Source organism: Canis lupus, chromosome 9 (genome assembly GCF_003254725.2).
Source record: "Canis lupus dingo isolate Sandy chromosome 9, ASM325472v2, whole genome shotgun sequence".
Classification (NCBI taxonomy): Eukaryota; Metazoa; Chordata; class Mammalia; order Carnivora; family Canidae; genus Canis; species Canis lupus.
In genome coordinates, this window is record NC_064251.1 from 24,615,651 (window position 1) to 24,633,960 (window position 18,310).

Sequence of the window (18,310 nt, forward strand, 5' to 3'; positions counted from 1 at the left end):
GGAAGATGGAGCTAATAGCTTGGGTTTCCTGTTAATTTCAGTTCTTTAGGCACCCTGACTTTTCAGAGCACTTGAAATTGCCCACAAGATCAAATGCTGACAGAGGGACCTGAGGCCAGCGAGACTTTTTGCTTTGCTTTGGTAGAGGAGCCTTTGGCTGGAGGCGGATGAACCTTAGTCTGAGCCAGAGTTTTAGATCTTTGCATCTAATACAGAAAAGTGCATATGTATGCGGGTGAGGTCGCTATTGGTGTTTTGGTCTTGGGCAGGTTACTTGTTTTCAGTAACCTCACTCTGGTGAGAGTCCTGGCCAGAGTAGGGAGTAGTACTGGTTTAATGTCCAGACCCCTAGAAGCTGTTTTGGGCCAGTAGTCCAGCAGACTTTGTTTCTCCTGCTTTCTGCTGCTTCAGGGGTCGTCTGACAACATTGCAAGGGAAACTGGGTCATCAAAATGTGGACCTTGTGTCCCTGCCTGGAAGTCAATCCTTGATTTTGTTCTACAGCCTGTTTCTCACTAGAAAGCATCCTGTCTGTATAAGAACTGGTGGAGGCTCTTAACAGCTCCTACATTGGAATAGTACACCTACCTACCTTGGGTCCCTTATTTTATACACGAAGAAATGGAGACCCCAGGTGGAGAATTAGCTCACCCATGGCCACAGCAAAAGATGCAGCTCATTGTCCGGCACCACGGACTGTTATTCAGCAGTAGTGCTTGAATGGTAGGTCTCGCTTTTTGTGCCTTCTGGTCCTTATTCTGTTTCTCAGCCCAGTGCCGGGATAGGTGGGGATTATGGTCTTGTTAGGGAACTCAAAATGTACGCTCAGGTGTGTGTGCCTGTGCATGCCAGCTCATGGGAGTGTGTGTGATGTTGGGTGTTCTGATACGCAAGCAGTGAGTCTGCCTAGATGGGGGCCTCTGAATGGTAGATGGATAGGCATCTGTGAGTCTTACTTTCTTGGACTAGAAAGTCACCCTCTTTCTTTGCCAACTTGAAGGAAAGTTGGAGGGCTAGCTGGAAAGGCATTGACTTTAAGCAAGACCCAAGGTTCTGGGCATAATGAGTGGGCGCCTCAGGGGAAAGGCACTGACGCAGCTCCCTGGACAGGGCAAGTTGTGCAGGCCACCTGGTCCCTAGCATTTAGTGTTTCTGGACCTGAGGTAAGGTCTAGAACTCTAGGATTTCCATCTGGGAAATGGAGGCATCTCCCCAGAAGAAGAGTGGTATAAAATCTTGTGGTTCTCCAGGGAGTCAAGACCACATAGTTCTTGGTGGATTGCTAGCCTTTCTGAGAAGTTACCTTCCTTCAGAAGCCCACTTTTGCCACTTTTTGCAATCTGAGGTTTCAGATGTCACATTTCTTTGATTCTTTAGTTCCTCCCCCTTTTAGGTATTTAGGGCATGATAGTCTATGGCCGATGGTGAATGAGATATGAAGGATGGATATATATCTTTATCGAGAGCAAAAGTCACTCTTTCCTGATGTGGTTGATTTACTTCCAGGTGGAAAAAGAGAGGTTTTTGAGCTTGGTGTTGTCACAGGAGCTCCTCTCTTGGACAAGAGTTGCAGCCCGTGGACTTTGTGGAGAGAGAGTATAGGAAACAGGATCTAGGGTGCCTGGCTGGCTTAGTCAGTGGAGCACATGGCTCTTGGTCGCAAGTTTTTGCCCCATGTTGGGTGTAGAGTTTACTTAAATAAAACTTAAAAAAAGAAGAAGACTTTAGCTCTGTCAGGGAAGAACTAGTAAAGAGAGAACACTAGTGTTTTAGTGGATGAAATACAGTGTAGAGGCTCTGGAATTAGAGAAGAGATTTCCCTGGAGAGGGGCATGGAGACCAGAGGGTCATGGAGACCTGCAAGAGGAGGCAGACCTGCCTTGATAACCTGCTGGTTTTAGAAACCAGGTATTCATGAAACGTCACTCAGATGGTCACAAGGAATAGGAGCAATTGGTGGTAACTGTATTCAACTATATTGGAACCTGCTAGACTGTTCTTTAAAGTGACTGCATCATTGTACATTTCCACTAGCAGAGTGTGTGTGTGTGTGGGTCCAGGTTCTCATCCTTGCACTTCTCTGCACATCCGCAACACTTGTAATCATCTTTTTTATTATAGCCACATTGGTGGGTGCGAAGCGTTACCTCATTGTAATTATGATTTATATTTCCTTGATAACTAATGGTGTTGAGTATCTTTTCATGTGCTTATTGGCCATTTGTATATTTTCCTCAGAGAAACGTCTGTTAAGATCCTTTGTCCATTTTTTTTTTTAAGATTTTATTTATTTGGGATCCCTGGGTGGCGCAGCGGTTTGGCGCCTGCCTTTGGCCCAGGGCGCGATCCTGGAGACCCAGGATCGAATCCCACGTCAGGCTCCCGGTGCATGGAGCCTGCTTCTCCCTCTGCCTGTGTCTCTGCCTCTCTCTCTCTCTCTCTCTGTGACTATCCTAAATAAATAAATAAAATATTTAAAAAAAAAAAAAAAAGATTTTATTTATTTATTCATGAGAGACACACAGAGAGAGGCAGAGACACAGGCAGAGGGAGAAGCAGGCCCCATGCAGGGAGCCCAGTGAGGGACTGGATCCCATGTCTCCAGGATCAGCCCCTGGGCTAAAGGCGGCGCTAAACCACTGAGCCACCCAGGCTGCCCTCCTTTGTCCATTTTTAAAAAACATTTTTGCCCAGTTTTAAATTGGGTTATCTTTTCATTGTTGAGTTATTAAGAGGGTTTTTTGTTTGTTTGTTTGTTTTTATAGAACTCCAGCACTAGTTGGGGTGGGGGGAGGCAGTGAAGGGCAGAGGGAGAAGGAAATGCTGAGCAGGGAGCCAGATGTGGGGCTTGATCCCAGGACCCTGAGATCATGAGAAAGCAGAAGCTTAACTGACTGAGCCACCCAGGTGCCCCTAGAGTTATAAGAGTTCTTTGTATAGTTTAGGTACAAGTCCCTTATTAGATATATGATTTGCAAGTATCTTCTCCTGTTCTTTGGATTATCTTTTATACTTTCTTTTTTTCTTTTTTTTTTTCTTTTATACTTTCTTGATGGTACCTTTTGAAGCTCAGGTTTTTTAATTTTGATAAAGTCCATTTATGTATTTTCTTTGCTTGCACTTTTGGTGCATATCTAAGAAGGCTTTCCCTCACCCAAGGTCATGAAAATTTACTCCAATATTCTAAGAAAAACTCTCATAGTTTTAGCTCTTACATTTAGGTCTGTAATCCATTTTTAAAAAATTTTTTTATTTATTTATTCATGAGAGATACAGAGAGAGAGACAGAGACACAGGCAGAGTCAGAGAAACAGACTCCTCACAAGGAGCCTGATGTGCGACTCGATCCTGGATCCTGGGATCAGGCCCTGAGCTGAAGGCTGACGCTCAACCGCTGAGCCACTCAGGCGTCTCAGTCTCTGTAATCCATTTTGAATTAATTTCTGCTTGTGGTGTAAGGAACAGATTCATTCTTAAGTCTCCATTCTCTCCCACACTCCACCCCCATTCTGTCCATGCATTTTCTTTGCTTAATGCAGACCTAGAACTTCTTTTACCAGCCTTTTTCTCTTGCTCTGCTACTTTGAAAATCTTTGGTAAATATTCCTGCTCTTGTGAGACCTTTGGACAAATTTGCCCTTCACCAGACCTTTCCACCTCATGGAGAACAGGAAGAGAAGAAAAACCAGGGTGTGAAAAAGGAGGAATAAACCTAGGAGTGAATTTGTTGGCACCTGTGGCTCTGTTCTTGCCCACTTCCCTCTCTAGCTTGAGGTGTTGCCTGGACTTCCTTGGTCTTAGGGTTTTTCAATATATCATATTTTCTGATGGTGGCAGGTGAACATGATTGTCTGCTGTAGCCAGCTTATTGCTGAGCCCCCCACAAAATCACAGGACAAGTCAGGAAACCTGCATGCCCTGCCCACCCCTCCTGCGTAACAATTCCTATGAAGGTCACATAGGGAAGTAGAGGCTTCTGGACTCAGAAGTTCAACAGACTGGAACTAGTGACTGAATTTTCATCTCAGTAGGATCAGTGTAGAGTGAATTGTCTGCTCCTGAATTTCTTACTCAACTCGTTTAGCCTCCTTATTATTTATGCTGATGGCTCCTGGAGTTAATCATGTGGATAATCCAAAAATCACTTACATGTTGTGAGATACAGCAGATTTACCATCCTAATATGTTGTACTTAGCATGATACTTGAATGAATATGCATTCCACAAGTGTGCTTATGCTGAAGGTGAGAGGGGTCGGCCCAGGATTATGCTAGATAATAGAGGACAGACACATCTTCCTGAAACATTCAAGAAGTCATGACCTTTCATGCTTCAGAACTTTTAGTTACTTTCCTTTGTCTACTACATAAAGTTTACTCTTCTCTCTCTGCTATTTAAGATTCTTTATAGGGACGCCTGGGTGACTCAGCGGTTGAGAGGCTGCCTTTGGCTCAGGGTGTGATCCTGGAGTCCCGGGATCGAGTCCTGGGATGGAGTCCTGCATCAGGCTCCCTGCATGGAGCCTGCTTCTTCCTCTGCCTGTGTCTCTGCCTCTCTCTCTTTCTCTTTCTGTGTCTCTCATGAATAAATAAATAAACACATCTTTAAAAAAAAAAAAAAGACTCTTTACAGTCTGGCCATAGACTCCATAGCCAACTTTAACCTTCATTCCCACCCTCCAGACCGAGTCTTTGGTATGGTCACAACAGCTTTGCTGTCTCTTTTCTCTTTATCCTGGAGTTAGCCATACTTCAGTCCCCTTTTTCTAGCCATCCATCCCCCTAGCCAGCATGTATTGTGCAGCTACTCTGTGCCAGTTGTTGTGCATAAACATGGATACCATATTTTCTTCCTTCTAGGGCTTCACAGCCTTGTGGAAGAATCAAACATGTAAGCAAACATTGCCCAAAATGAATGTGCCATTTGGGATATAAAGATGCACAGAGGAGTGAGCATCTAATTCAACCTGGGGAAGACAGGGTAGCTCTCATAGAGGAAGTGTCATTTAGCCAGATCTTGGATGATTCTATTAGCTTTATCCTTTCTTCTCTTCTTGCTGCCATAGTCTATCACCTGAACTACTAAAGTGGCCCTATAAATGGCCTTACTGCTTATTTTTACCTTTTCCAATCCCTGCTTGATTTTGATTCCAGGATACCTTTCTGTATCACCCGTTTTATCATGTGAATTCCCAGACTTGAACCCAAGAATACTTCCCATTTCCTGCATAGTCAAGTCTAGATTTTTATAGTGGACAAATCTAAGTTTAAATCCAAGCTCTGCCCCTTACTAAGAGCTTTGGAGCTTCATTTTACTTTTCTGTAAGATGAGCAGAAACACTTTCCTTGCAGATTATTAGGAGAGAAGCAAGGAATGGGGAACACTGCCTCAGTCAAGTTAGCTATCCAGAAGAAGGCTCACACAGCACTGTATACAGAGCCAAGGTGTGGGCACCAGACAGACCTGGGAGCAAATCCTGACTCTGCACATCCTGTCTGTGTGACCTTGAGGAAGGTTTCTTGAACTTCTTTTGCAAAATCAGATTAATAACAATTAGTGTGGCAATTAAGTATTAGAAATAATAGCACAGGGCAGCCCAGGTGGTTCAGCAGTTTAGCGCCACCTTCAGCCCAGGGCGTGATCCTGGAGTCCCGGGATCGAGTCCCATATTGGGCTTCCTGCGTGGAGCCTGCTTCTCCCTCTGCCTGTGTCTCTGCCCCCTCTCTCTCTCTCTGTGTCTATCATAAATAAAAATAAATAAATAAATCTTTAAAAAAATAGAAATAATAGCACAGAATATGTGATATCTATGTGATACCTATGATATATAATATATAACATTGCCTATGATATATAATATATAACATAAAGCCCCAACCACTTCTAGGTATTCATTAAAAAGAAGCAGCTGTTATTTATTAATATTAATCATAGGCTAGGCCATTCCCCTATCTTCCTATGTTCTTTCCATGCACTCCTTAGAACTTCTATCCTACCCTGCCACCTGCCAGTCTACCGCCACACACCGTACTTAAGCTCTTGAGTCTTGGGTCTGACTCTTTCCACTACCTGGGGATTCCCTTACCCCTACCCCCTACCCTATCCTCTCCCTCTCTCTCTCTCTCTCTTTTTTTTTTTTTTTTGAGAACTACTGTCCTAGGCCTTTCTCACATGTATTTATTTCTCTACAGCTTCCTCTAGCAAACAGCTCTTGGGAGTCTATCCCCAGGCAGCACCGATTTCTTCACCTGTTTTTCCCCCCTCCCTTTATTCATAACTCTGCAGCACTCATCACATTGTATTCTTTGTTGTCTGTTTTCCCAGCTGGACAAAGCCCACCTTCTCATTGTTGTATCCCCAGCTCTGGCACAGTCCTGGCATATATAGTAAGGCCCTCAATACATTTGTAGAAGTTAACTGAAAAGGAGTTTGTCAGATCAGAGTCTGAGCCAGGTCAGGAAAGGCCTTAAGTGCCAGGCTAAGAAGGTGAAACTTTACCCTGGGATTGATGAGGAGCCATGGAAGATCTTCAGTGGGGGTATAACATGATCTTGTAGTCTTCCAGTGTCAGGTGCTCTTGGCAAAACCAGGAGAGGCATTAGGTGCTCAGTTTCTAGCCTGATGTGTGAGGGCCAGGAGTCTTTGTGACCATATTAACCTCACCCTCAGCTGTTCTTGCTGTCATTTCCCCGTGTTCGCACTCATTGTATACTACTTGATTTTTAGTTTCTCTGTGCCATGAGTCTGTCTCATCTCCCAGATAAGAGAATAAGCCGCCTCCTTTTTGTGTGCACAGTGTGCAGTGTGCCCCCTCCTCCCTGACATGAAGTGAAGCATGTAGTAGGTATCTTATTAAGTGCTTGTTCAATTGAAATTGGCTAGAACTCTCTGGGGTGGTAGAATTTAGCACAACTAAAAAATAGTACAGCTAATCCCTAGAGTGAATCATCTGCATGGGCCCAGTGGAAATGAAGGGTGGGCCTACCTAGTTCATATATATGGATTGTTCACCAAAAATTATCTCAGAAATCTCCTGCCATTGGGTTGTGTAGTCAAGAATTGAGATGAAGGGAGAACTAAAAACTGACTAATTTACGACCTTCTGAAGTAGGTGGAATCAAAAGTTACAGAGAATTAACGAATAGAGCATTCTTGAATAGCTGCCGTTAGAAAAATCCACCGTGGCTGGCTCTCAGGAAAGGGCTTCAGTCTTTTCTAGTTCTCGCATCAAGCCCTGGCCTTCACACCAAATCTAGATTTTAGACTAACCCAGAATCAATGAGTAGTACATTCTAGAACATTCTGTATAAAATCATGCTCTTTGAGCCAGTGTGGAAGATGAACTAGAAAATAGAAAAGGTGGGATTACACAAGAGCCATGAACTTCTTAACTTCTTCAACTGTCCAAGCCAAGCAAGCAATACATGCCAGGAAAAAGGAAGTGGGACAGCTACCATGAATTGTTTCTGTTGGCAGGAAAACAAGGAAGTGGAATGGTTTCCTCTGTAGGCACACACTTCACAGTCAGGTTCCCTCGTGAGCACCTCCTGGAATGGGAATTGGTGTGTTTTTTTTTTTTTCATGTGGCTGGTAAGCCAGTGTGGTAGGTACCATAGACCTGGGTGCTGAGAATTTTCAGTGTCTGGTTTGATGAATTTCGATAGATGTATATATGGTCATGTAATTATCACCCCAAACAATACGTAGAACACTTCTGTCACCCCAGAATCAAATCTCTTATGTCCCTTTATAGTCAGCTGCCCCTAGCCAACCGAGGCAGCCTCTTACTGGATTTCTCTCACTGTAGATGCCTGTTCTAGAATTTCATGTAAATAGACTCATACAGGATATACTCTTGTGTCTGTGCTCATCACTTTGGGCCAGGAGTTTATTGAGTCTCTGCCCCACTGCCAGTTTCTGCCACCTCCCCATATATACACATGCCTGTGCCTTCCTTCATTTCCCCAGGAGCAAATTAGGTTTTTCACCACTGCTAGAAAAGTAGGGTTCCCCAGCCCAGATACTGCATTAATTTGAACATCTTCCGTCCTCTGACATTTCTAAATAAAAAAGGTTTGGAGCATGAAAGGGGCAGCAAATTAAATGCTGTTTCCCCTATTTGTGCTCCTAATGACTCTTGGTTATCCCCTCACTGCCACATGGGCCTCATTGAGATAATAGGATTTGCAAGGAAAGTTTCTGGCAGACCTAAGGCTGTGCATCCCCTCCCCCCCATCCATTAAGGCAGACCTAAGGTTTCCTCTGTAAATCCTGAATGCATTAGTGGCAACTGGGTTGAGGGTCAAATGTCAAATACTCTGCTGTGAGGGGAGAGGACATCTGTGGCTAATTAGACCACTAATTGGCTAAGCTGGGGACAGGGAAGGGCAGGGTATACTCTCTGAGCTCTGTGCCAATGGGAAGCCAGCTCCCTGTCAGCCTCCAGCTCCCTTAAGAGGGATGAAAGCCAATGGGAAGGTTTGCTTGCAGTGGGTGCAAGGCATCCTACCCCATCTCCTTCAGTTCAGCATAATGCAGGACATGGCTTTAGGAACTGGCCCTGTTTTAATCAGGAGAGTAAGAGTGAGCCAGTGGCCAGATGTCTACCTCTTCTTCTCACTTTAAATTTGATCCTTTACTTTGGAGATGAGTTACATACCCACACAAACTCATCCAGCTTTTTTTCCTACCCCATCCTGACATCTTGAGTGACCCACAATTTGTATAAAGATGTTAAAAGGCCTCAGTACCCACATAGGTTGTGTAATGTTTATTCATTGATCCACTTATTGCTACATTTAACAAATATTTATATTGTACCTGCCATAAGCAAATCACCGGGCCAACCCTGAAGGAACCTCCAGAGATCAGTTAGATGACCTTTGCTTAAAAAGATCAGTAATACAATCTTGCCTCACTTATAGTCTAGCAAGCTTGCGAGGTTTATAAGCATTAACCATGATATGAGGGAGACTGTGTTATGGCCAAAGGATGGATACAAGCACAGGAATTCCAGAATGAAGAAGAACATTTATGGTCTGGAGAATCATGGAAAGCTTCATGGAATAGGTGCCTTTTGAGCTGGAACTTAGCAGGTGGGGAGAATTTCAATAGGTGGAGATGGGTTAGGAACTTATTTGAAAAGAAGAGCAGAAATAAAGGCAAGGAGGGAATCCATGGACATGTTTTTGGTAAGATGGTGGCATTCACGTTGTGGCATATTGTGTCTCTGAGGCAGGTGGCCTCCTGGCTGAGAACGTTGGTTTTCCCTTGCTTTGCAGATCAATGAGCTGAGCAATGTCCCTGTCCCTGTCATGCTAATGCCGGATGACTTCAAAGCATACAGCAAGATCAAGGTGGACAATCATCTCTTCAATAAGTAAGTGGCCTCCTGAGTGGGCTCAGGTTTTGTGGGTAGTCCTTTCCCTCAAGGCAGAGAACTTCTGAAAACTTGCACATGGCAGTGCCAAGCCAGCACCTGGCAGGGTGTGACAGCGACACCTGGATCTCAGTGCTGACAAACTGGCTGGGAAAATGCATTCATTATGTGCCTCTCCTGTTTGTGTCATTCTGTCATCTCCTGTATCCGCCTACCTCCAGGGTCCCTCAGGGCATGTGGTCCGGGCCAGGGTGATTCATCTGGGGCCAGATTAGGTAGCAGTGAGCTGCTCACGAGCTGTGGTATCTACTGTGAGGCTGACAACAGTGGCCCTATCTTGATCTTTGTCTGTGGCAAGAAGCTGCCAGACATTTTCCTGGCCCAGGATACAGCCAAGCTCTTCTCTCTCCCGATGGGTGTGTGAGCCACAGGCTGAGCATGGTGCCCAGGGGTGCCATCCAAAGTAATTCCTCCCACTTTTGTTCCTTGTGGCTTCTGGGACGATGTCTGAAGGGCATCTCCAGGTTGGAGCAGCTATCTCACCTAATGCAGGGTGGGGCCTGCTCTAAGCCCTTGGGAGGCCGTACTTTTTCAGCCCATCTTGGGTCATCTGGAGGAGCTCTTGCTGCCCACACCCTTCTTTCTGCGCTTGCATCCTGGCACCACTTTCCATTGTCCCACGGTCCCTGGCACCCCTCCAGCTGGGCTCTGTCACCCCACTGTTGCCAGACTGTTAGCCTAGAGGGGAAGCTTGGTTTGAAAATATCCCTTAGTGTCCTCTGTCTGCCATAGTAATATCAACATCTTATTCTAGAAGCCATCTGTCTTCAGAGCTAAGTGGCTACCTGTATAGAAGAAAGACTCCTGTTTCTGCTCTGTTCTCACACTGCCACCACATTTCACTTCACTGGGTTTTCGGAATCAAGCAATTCTGAAGGATACCAGCAGGGTGTCCTGCCAATTCAGTTCAGCTCTGATACTATCTACCTGAACTTAGCATCAGGTCCCTCAGGTTCAGCCCCACAAAACTGCCCTCCTGCCTTCAGATCCCAGTTAGAAGTCTAGGTTGTCACCTGTGTTAATGACTAACTTGCTGTGGGTCCCACATTCCCATGACTCTCACCCCCTGGATTCAGTGAGTTTGCTAAAGCGGCTCACAGAATGTGGTAAAACATTTTATTTACTCAATTACGGGTTTATTATAAAGGATACAGCTTAGGAACAACCAGATGGAAGAGATGCATGGGGCAACGTGTATGAGGAGGGGCATGGACCTCCCGGACCCTCTCTAGGTACACCACCCTCCCCATACCTAGACATGTTGACCAGCCTGGAGCTCCTGAGCCCTGCCTTCATTGCAAAGCGTGATTGATAAAATCATTAGCAAGTGTGGCGATTGGCTCTACCCCCCAGCCCTTTACCCCTCCCTGCTGGCTGGTTCCCCTGGCAACCAGCACCCAGCCCTCAAGTCTTCCCAGAAGTTACCATGCGGCTCTCCAAAAATCACTTTTTTTTTTCTCTCTCTCTTTTTTTTAAAATAGGCTCCATAGGATGCCCGGGTGGCTCAGCGGTTGAGCACCTGCCTTCGGCCCAGGGTGTGATTCTGGAGTACCAGGATCGAGTTCCTCCATCAGTCCCACACGGAGCCTGCTTCTCTCTCTACTTATGTCTCTGCCTCTCTCTCTCTCTCTCTGTGTCTCTCATGAATAAATAAAATCTTAGAAAAAATAATAATGAAGTTGGCTCCACATCCAGTGTAGAGCCCAATGCAGGGCTTGAACTCACAACCTGAGATGAAGACCTGAGCTGAGATGAAGAGGCAGATGCTTAACTGACTGAGCCACCCAAGCACCCCCTCCTCCAAAAGTCACCTTTTTAACATAAACTCAGATGTGGTTGAAAGTCTGAGAAACAAGCATTACTAGAATGTAACAGGGCTTGTTGAAATGTTGAAAGGGGTTTGTTATGAATAAAAAAAGACATGTTTATTGCTCTTATGACTTCAGAAATTCCAAGGGCTTAGTTGCTCTGTGCCTAAAACAGGAATGAAGGCTAAATATATATTTCTTACTGTATCACAATATTATACCTTCTAAGAAAGGAGAGGCAGTCCTTGGCCCTGAGTCAGGAAAGGAGGTGGGTCTGTCCCAGGGCTCAGGGCTCTGGAAGAAGACATTGCACTGTCGCCTATTTCAGGGTTTGTGGCCTCTGGTGAAGTTCTACCACCTTGACATCTTGGCCTAAAGCAGAGCGTCCAATCTCTTCATTTATCTTTCTTTATCCCTTTGTCCTTTTAGCAACTGTTGATGTGCTAATTATTGGACTACGGTACGGTTTACTAAAAGAAGGGCACATGAGGCAGAGCAGGCCCCTGCCTTCATGAGAAGCCACTGCTGTTTATTTCCTCAAAGTATGTCATCCTGGAGTATAGTCAGGGAGTCGTATTTCTCAAAGGGAGTTCCCAAGAAAGGGGACATTGTAAAGGTGGAGGATTCAGAGAAGGCATCCCTTCAAGGCGATTCTCTCCCCTCCTGGGATTATTGACTAACAGGTGGGCAGGGTGGAGATGGTGCCAGCAGTCCACAGATGAGGCTTCCTGAAAAAATGGGATCCTAGTCAATTGACTGAGGACCTCTTCAACCCAAAGCACCCTCATCTTCCATCCCAAGGGAAGCCCAGTGTAGGGCTTCCTGGATGTTACCATCTTTAGAACGTGTTGATAGAAGCATCCTCAGAAGAAAGGGTCCCTGGGTCAAGAAAGGCCACTCCTTTTAGTGGCCAGACTGCCATCCACCTCACAGCAGCTGTTCACATGCAGCCACTCGCATGTAGCAAGTATAGCTCTTAAGCAGTGGACCTGCACTCTGTCACACTTCTCGGCAGGTGAGGGTTTTTCCCCTTTAATGTAAATTTTGTCAAAAGAGACCATACACTCAGAAAAAGTCCACAAATTTTAAGTATACAGCTCAACTAGTTTTTACAAAATGAACACATGGATGTGAAGTTTAAAAACTTTTACATGCTCAGAATCACCAGGATTGTCTGTTAAAAGTGCAGATTTCCAGACTCATCTCCAGAATTTCTGGGGCCTAGAAACCTACATCCTGAGTGCTGCAGATTGTTCAGATCCCGGTGACCTGTGGACCAAACCCAGAGAAGTTCTTTTTTTTTTTTTTTTCCCCAGAGAAGTTCTGATGTAAGAATTAGATGGACAAGAGAGGCTCACAAAGACATTTCTCTGCTTTGCCCTAGGGAGAACCTCCCCAGCCGCTTTAAGTTTAAGGAGTACTGCCCGATGGTGTTCCGGAATCTCCGAGAGAGGTTTGGGATTGATGATCAGGATTACCAGGTACTGGCTATGGGCTTTTTTTTCAAAGTCAGAGGGGTCAGAGAGTGGAGTGGGGTCAGGAGGCCACGGGACAATTTGAGGAAAGACTTGTCTACTGTCCTTGTGCTATGCCTTCCTGTGTTGTCCTGTTCCAGCCTGTTGGTCTCTACCTGGGTGCTTGCAGGCTCCTGGAGGGGTCAAAACCCTAGAAGTGCTTCTGAAGCTGCCTGGCAGGCTCATGCTCCTCTTGTGGGGGAGAGAGCAGCAGGAGGGACAGGGGCTGCAGAAGCAGCTTCATCTCAGTCTGACATTCCCAGTCTAGGCCCAAGAACCCTTCTCCTCCATAGTTTGGCTTAAGAGAGAGAATTGTTGCCAGCGGGTGATGAGGCCTCTTAAAACAGATAAGACAGAGTAGAAAAGGAAGACTTCCAGGGTGGTGTAACCTTGCCAGGTACGCAGGCCGCCTCCTACATGCATCCTGGCCTGCTGTGGGAGTGGGGCAGGCGTGGCTGGCGACTGTTCCTCCTGGGCCTGACAATGCCAGGTCCCAGTATCAGGGATGGTACAGTCTGACTCCTACTCAGTGGTTTCTGTTCCTGCTCCACCTCACACCTGCCTCCAACCTTCTGCCCCTGGCAGACAATCTGCCAATGACTGTGGGAGAATTTTCCACTTCACTTTGCTAGCAATAAGAAATACAGCTGATTTGTGGTTGTCTGGAGAGAAGAAAAGGAGTGCATTTCCTAGTGAAATTTAAAATGGATGTCCAAATCTTTTAAAATACTGTAATGCCTCACGGCTGGCTGGCCGGATCCCAGCAAGCCTTTCGGGGAGTAGTTCCTGAGGAGCAGAATGCACTTCAGTGAGGCCCCTCCCTGCTCCCCTCCACTCGGAGGACCACCTGCAGAGATGCCATTTCCCAAGAGGAGGGCATGGGGAGGCAGGGGTGGAGATGCCAGGGACGGAAAACTCAAGAACAGCTGTGTCTAAGGTACTGGGAAGAGCTTCCGGCCCCTTCTGTCAGCACCAAACCCTGAGCTAAATCATGACCTGATTGGAGCTGGAGGTTTTCTGAAAACTCTTGCCACTGTTGAAACCCCAGGTTGCCGAGACATCTTCCTTCTGCTGCGGCTCCTTCCCTTCCCCTTGGTGCTCTAACCACATCCTTTCCATGTCTGCATTTTTTCTCTGCGAACCTTGTGGGCAAGTGACTGTGCTCACGACTGAGGGAGATGGGGTGTGTGGTGCTCAGGGAGGGGACTCTAACCGTGTAGAGTATCCAAGCACGCAGCCTGGAAACTAGGCAGGGATGGAAGCATGCTTCCCCATGAGGCTGGGCACCTGCACATCTTACCAGAAGTAGGAGAGTGAGGCCCTTGGCTGAGTACCCTACTCAACATTTCTGGGTTGGGGACACCCTATTTTGGGGGTGTCCTTTTAATTTAGAGAGTGCCTCACTACCTCAGACTTGAGTCTTCCCTTGAAGGTGGCACTCTGGGCAGCCTGGGTGGCTCAGCGGTTGAGCGCCTGCCTTCGGCCCAGGGCATGATCCTGGAGTCCCAGATCGAGTCCCACATTGGGCTCCCTGTATGGAGCCTGCTTCTCCCTCTGCCTGTGTCTCTGACTCTCTCTGTGTGTGTTTCTCATGAATAAATGATCTTTAAAAAAAGAAGTGGAAAAAAAAAAAAAGAAGTGGTACTCCCTCTTGCCCCCAGGGTCTTGTGAGGAGGCACTGGGTGAAGGCAGAATGTGGACTCCTAGGTGAGAGCTGATGAGAGGGCTTGGAGAGGAGGCATTTCTGTGAGCAGATCCCTATATGTGTCTGCTTGGGAATAGGGACAGCTGGGGCCTCTCTCTCTGCCTCGCCTTTCAAAGGTCCTCTCCCGGCATCTGCTTTGTGAACACATCCCTTTGCTTGACTCACACCTCCCCCTCCACCCTCTCAGAGGCTTCTACTGCTCTCTGATCCTAATGGGAATGGGGCCTCAAGGAGGAGCAGTGTCAGAGCCAGAAAAGCTCCCCAGAACTGCCTCATAGCTCTGCACAGACAAGCAGGAGTTTGAGGTGCTCAGGGAGAGGTGCTGGGCAGAGAGGCCAGGAACACCTGCCTGCTTCGGGAAGGGTTCTCCAGCATGTATGTACAGGGAAGAGAGGTGGCTGCCCATTGCTGCTCTATGCTGGCCTGCTTAAATATTTCCTAAGCTTTGTCTTTGTCACCCCAGGAAACTGGGAAAATCATCCTGGACTGCCTCCTTGTGTTCCAGGTCAGGAAATTCAGGAGTGGAAAGGTGAAGTGGCTCACCCAAGGTCAGGTTACCTGTGGGCGTCAGGGTTAGGGCCCAGCCTGAGGCAGAGATTTAGTTGACAGGGGAGTTCCAGGGGTCAGAATGAAAGATGTTTCACAGCCAGCCCTCTGCCCATCCAGTCGGGGATTAGGAGCAGGTGGTCTGGAACAACTTTACCACTCTTCAGGAGGACTTTTGGGAGAGAAGCAAACTTCCCATGAGACCAGGGGTGGGTAAGTTCCTGCCTGTCTCAGCATTGTTGGCCTTAGAGCAGTCTGGCCCAAGTAAAGATCAGAGTCCTTGTTCTTCTCCCGAGACCAGCCTGCTTTTGTCTTGGTCCCTCAGAACTCAGTAACGCGCAGCGCCCCTATCAACAGTGACAGCCAGGGCCGGTGTGGCACACGTTTCCTCACCACCTACGACCGACGCTTTGTCATCAAGACTGTGTCAAGTGAGGATGTGGCTGAGATGCACAACATCTTAAAGAAATACCACCAGGTATGGTGAGTCCCGAGCCTGGGCGGTAGAGGACAGGTGGCAAGGGGGAGGAGAGAGCCCCTGGGCAGCTTCCTGGGGAGAGGTCAGTCCCCTCATGGTGGTCCCCACCTCCCGAGACCCAAGCGCTTGGCCCTGCCTGGCTCTCCCTTGGGCCATGTGCTGAACTGAAATGCTTGCTTGTAAAAAGGGAAAAAGGAGAAATGAAGGCATGTTACCCACTCAGTCCCCATTGAACAGCTGTTTCTTGTCAGAGTCGGGAAGTTTCCCACTCTGGCACCTGCCACATTTCTTCTAAATGAGGTCCTGTGGGCTTGCAGGGTAGCTTCCTTTCCATCTCGACTCTCCACTCGTCAGGAAGCTGCCCTGGAGAGAACTAGGGGAAAGCTGCCCTCTCCCCGGAGTACCTGGAATGTACTGAATGGGACTGCTGATCTCTGGGGCTCCATTGGAACCCCTGGGGCACAGCATGGCTGAGAGCTCCTGGCAGGAGGCCCTTGCTCTTTCCCAGACCACAGTTCCGCCTCCATCTCCCCCATATGCCCCTGGCCTAGCCTACCTCAGTGACTCTCCGGTGGCAGAAGCCTATTTCAGACAGAAGTCTCAGCAGAGTCCCAGTAACATGAAGCCAGAAGGCCTCTGCCAAACCTGCTGGGGGTGGGAATGGCGTGGTCTGTTTAAGTCCAAGGAACCCCCTGGGACCTCCTGGGACCCATCTGAAAGACGACTGGTCTGGAGGCCTGGGGAGAGCCCTGTCCATCCCGGTGTCTTCATTGTCCCTCAGCCGCCGACCTTCCTCCCTCTGCTCTAGTTCATCGTGGAGTGTCATGGCAACACCCTTCTGCCGCAGTTTCTGGGCATGTACCGCTTGACCGTGGACGGTGTCGAGACCTACATGGTGGTCACCAGGAATGTGTTCAGCCACCGGCTCACTGTACACCGCAAATATGACCTCAAGGTAAAGGGCTTGGCGTTTCCAGCTCTGGGGCTGCCATCCACCCCCTGCCCCCAAGGCTTGGAGGGGCCGAGGCTCCACCTTGCACAGAACGGGAAAGCCTCCGGAGCATAGGTTTTGGTACAGAATGGGAACTCTGGAGTTGATGTGTCTAATTCCTTTGGGTCAGAAGCTGTTTGAAGTCCAAGTGACAATGACAAGAGGTTATTTAATGCACCATATTTACATCACAGTTGATGTTCTTCAGCTCCCGTCAGTAGGACGTGCACACTGAGGGTCAGTCTGGGGATGGGCGTGCTGACACCCTCACCCTGGCATCTGTGAGGGCACTGTGGACTAGCAGCACAAACACGTCTCTAGACACAGAAAGGGACACGCTTGTGTCTGTGAGCTGTAGTGCTCCGCTGTTCTGAAAGCTGCCTTCGTGCTTCGTTACCTCACACCTCTGTCTCTCTCCCTGCCACAGCCACAGCGCGTCTCTTCCATTCCTGCGGGGCCTGTGGTCTGCTCCTCCCCAGTGCCTCTCATGGCCGCCCAGCCTCTGCCCTCCTTGCTCTTTTGTTCATCTCTGCCTTTCTCAACCTGATTACTTCTTCCTCGGCTCAGATGTCACTTCCTGCAGGAAGCAAGCCTGGACCGTTGCCCCGCCCCAGCCTAGACCACCCTGTGCGACCTGCTTGCAGAGTGTGGTCCTCCCTTGTACCACCTAGCACCCATGTCATTGATGGATTAATGAATCGTGTAACTACTTCTTAATGCCTGTCTTCTCTGTTGGAAGGAAAGTCCCCTGAGGGCAGGGACTATGTCTTAGTACAGTCCTGTTTGCTGAGCGCAGGCCTCATGTCTACTCAGTTCTGACAGTGGTCTGTGAAAGAGGATGTTGAACAAATTGCTGCCTCCTGGCCCCTCTAGGATTCTAACCAGCCTCCTTCCGTTCACCTGCTGCCTCTCCCCAAAGACGGGTGCATGTTTCCCTGCTCAACGGACTTTGCCTCAGCTGGACCTCTCCTGATGGCTCTTATCCTTTCAGGGCTCTACTGTTGCCAGAGAAGCGAGCGACAAGGAGAAGGTATGCTGGGACCTGTACCGATCAAGTGTGGAATGGGTCGCTTGGAATCAGAAACACCTTCTGTCGGCCATCCTGTCCCTTCCTCCACCACAGCCCCTGGCCTGGTTCCCAGACATGCAGTCTGTCAGTGCTGTGTCACTGGGCACCCGTCTGTCCTCATCTCTGGCCTAGGCCTTGCTCTCCAACCTTGCTGGGTTGTCCACAGTCCCACAGAGCTGGTGATTTCTGTCTCATAGTCCAGCTTGACTCGCGGAGTGGCTGCCTGAGCCCCGAGGTGGTCCAGGCTCATTGTGTGACATATGCCACATATTTGCCATCCCTGCCTACTTGAGGCCTGAGACTATAGCCTCCTGTGCTGAACCTATTGATTTGACAGGTTGACCATCTGTGCTCTAAGGACCCTTCCCCTTTTTGTACCATCACCTCTTGGGGTGAGTGTATTAGGTCACCCAGCCTAACAGTGCTGTTACTCTCCCAGGCCAAGGACTTGCCAACATTCAAAGACAATGACTTCCTCAATGAAGGGCAGAAGCTGCATGTGGGAGAGGAGAGTAAAAAGAACTTCCTGGAAAAACTGAAACGGGACGTAGAGGTACTTAGTAACCCTTATTTTCACCTTGGTTGAGGAGGCCCCCCTCTTGTCCTCAGAGCAGGAGCCTCTTTAACCTTAAGAAAAATTGAATTCATGGGGCACCTGGTAGGCTCAGTTGGAGGAGCATGTGACTCTTGATCTTGGGGTTGTGAATTCAAGCCCCACATTGGTTGTAGAGATTACTTAAAAATAAAATCTTAAAAGAAA

The 18,310-nt window shown here is 47.9% G+C and overlaps 1 protein-coding gene across 2 annotated transcripts in view; it reads left to right on the top strand.

Annotated features, from left to right (window-relative positions):
• The window catches only part of PIP4K2B (phosphatidylinositol-5-phosphate 4-kinase type 2 beta), a 28,082-nt gene that overhangs the window by 1,339 nt on the left and 8,433 nt on the right, over positions 1-18,310 (top strand). Inside the window, exons 1-7 of one of the 2 annotated variants that reach the window (XM_025440852.3) lie at positions 703-723; positions 9,282-9,379; positions 12,632-12,728; positions 15,338-15,490; positions 16,299-16,445; positions 17,473-17,511; positions 17,990-18,103. In XM_025440852.3, the coding sequence (XP_025296637.1) occupies positions 721-723; positions 9,282-9,379; positions 12,632-12,728; positions 15,338-15,490; positions 16,299-16,445; positions 17,473-17,511; positions 17,990-18,103 (651 nt within the window). In that variant the 5' untranslated portion in view covers positions 703-720. Of the gene's footprint in view, positions 1-702; positions 724-9,281; positions 9,380-12,631; positions 12,729-15,337; positions 15,491-16,298; positions 16,446-17,472; positions 17,512-17,989; positions 18,104-18,310 lie in introns of those variants that run through there. The other variant, XM_025440850.3, reaches the window with a different exon arrangement.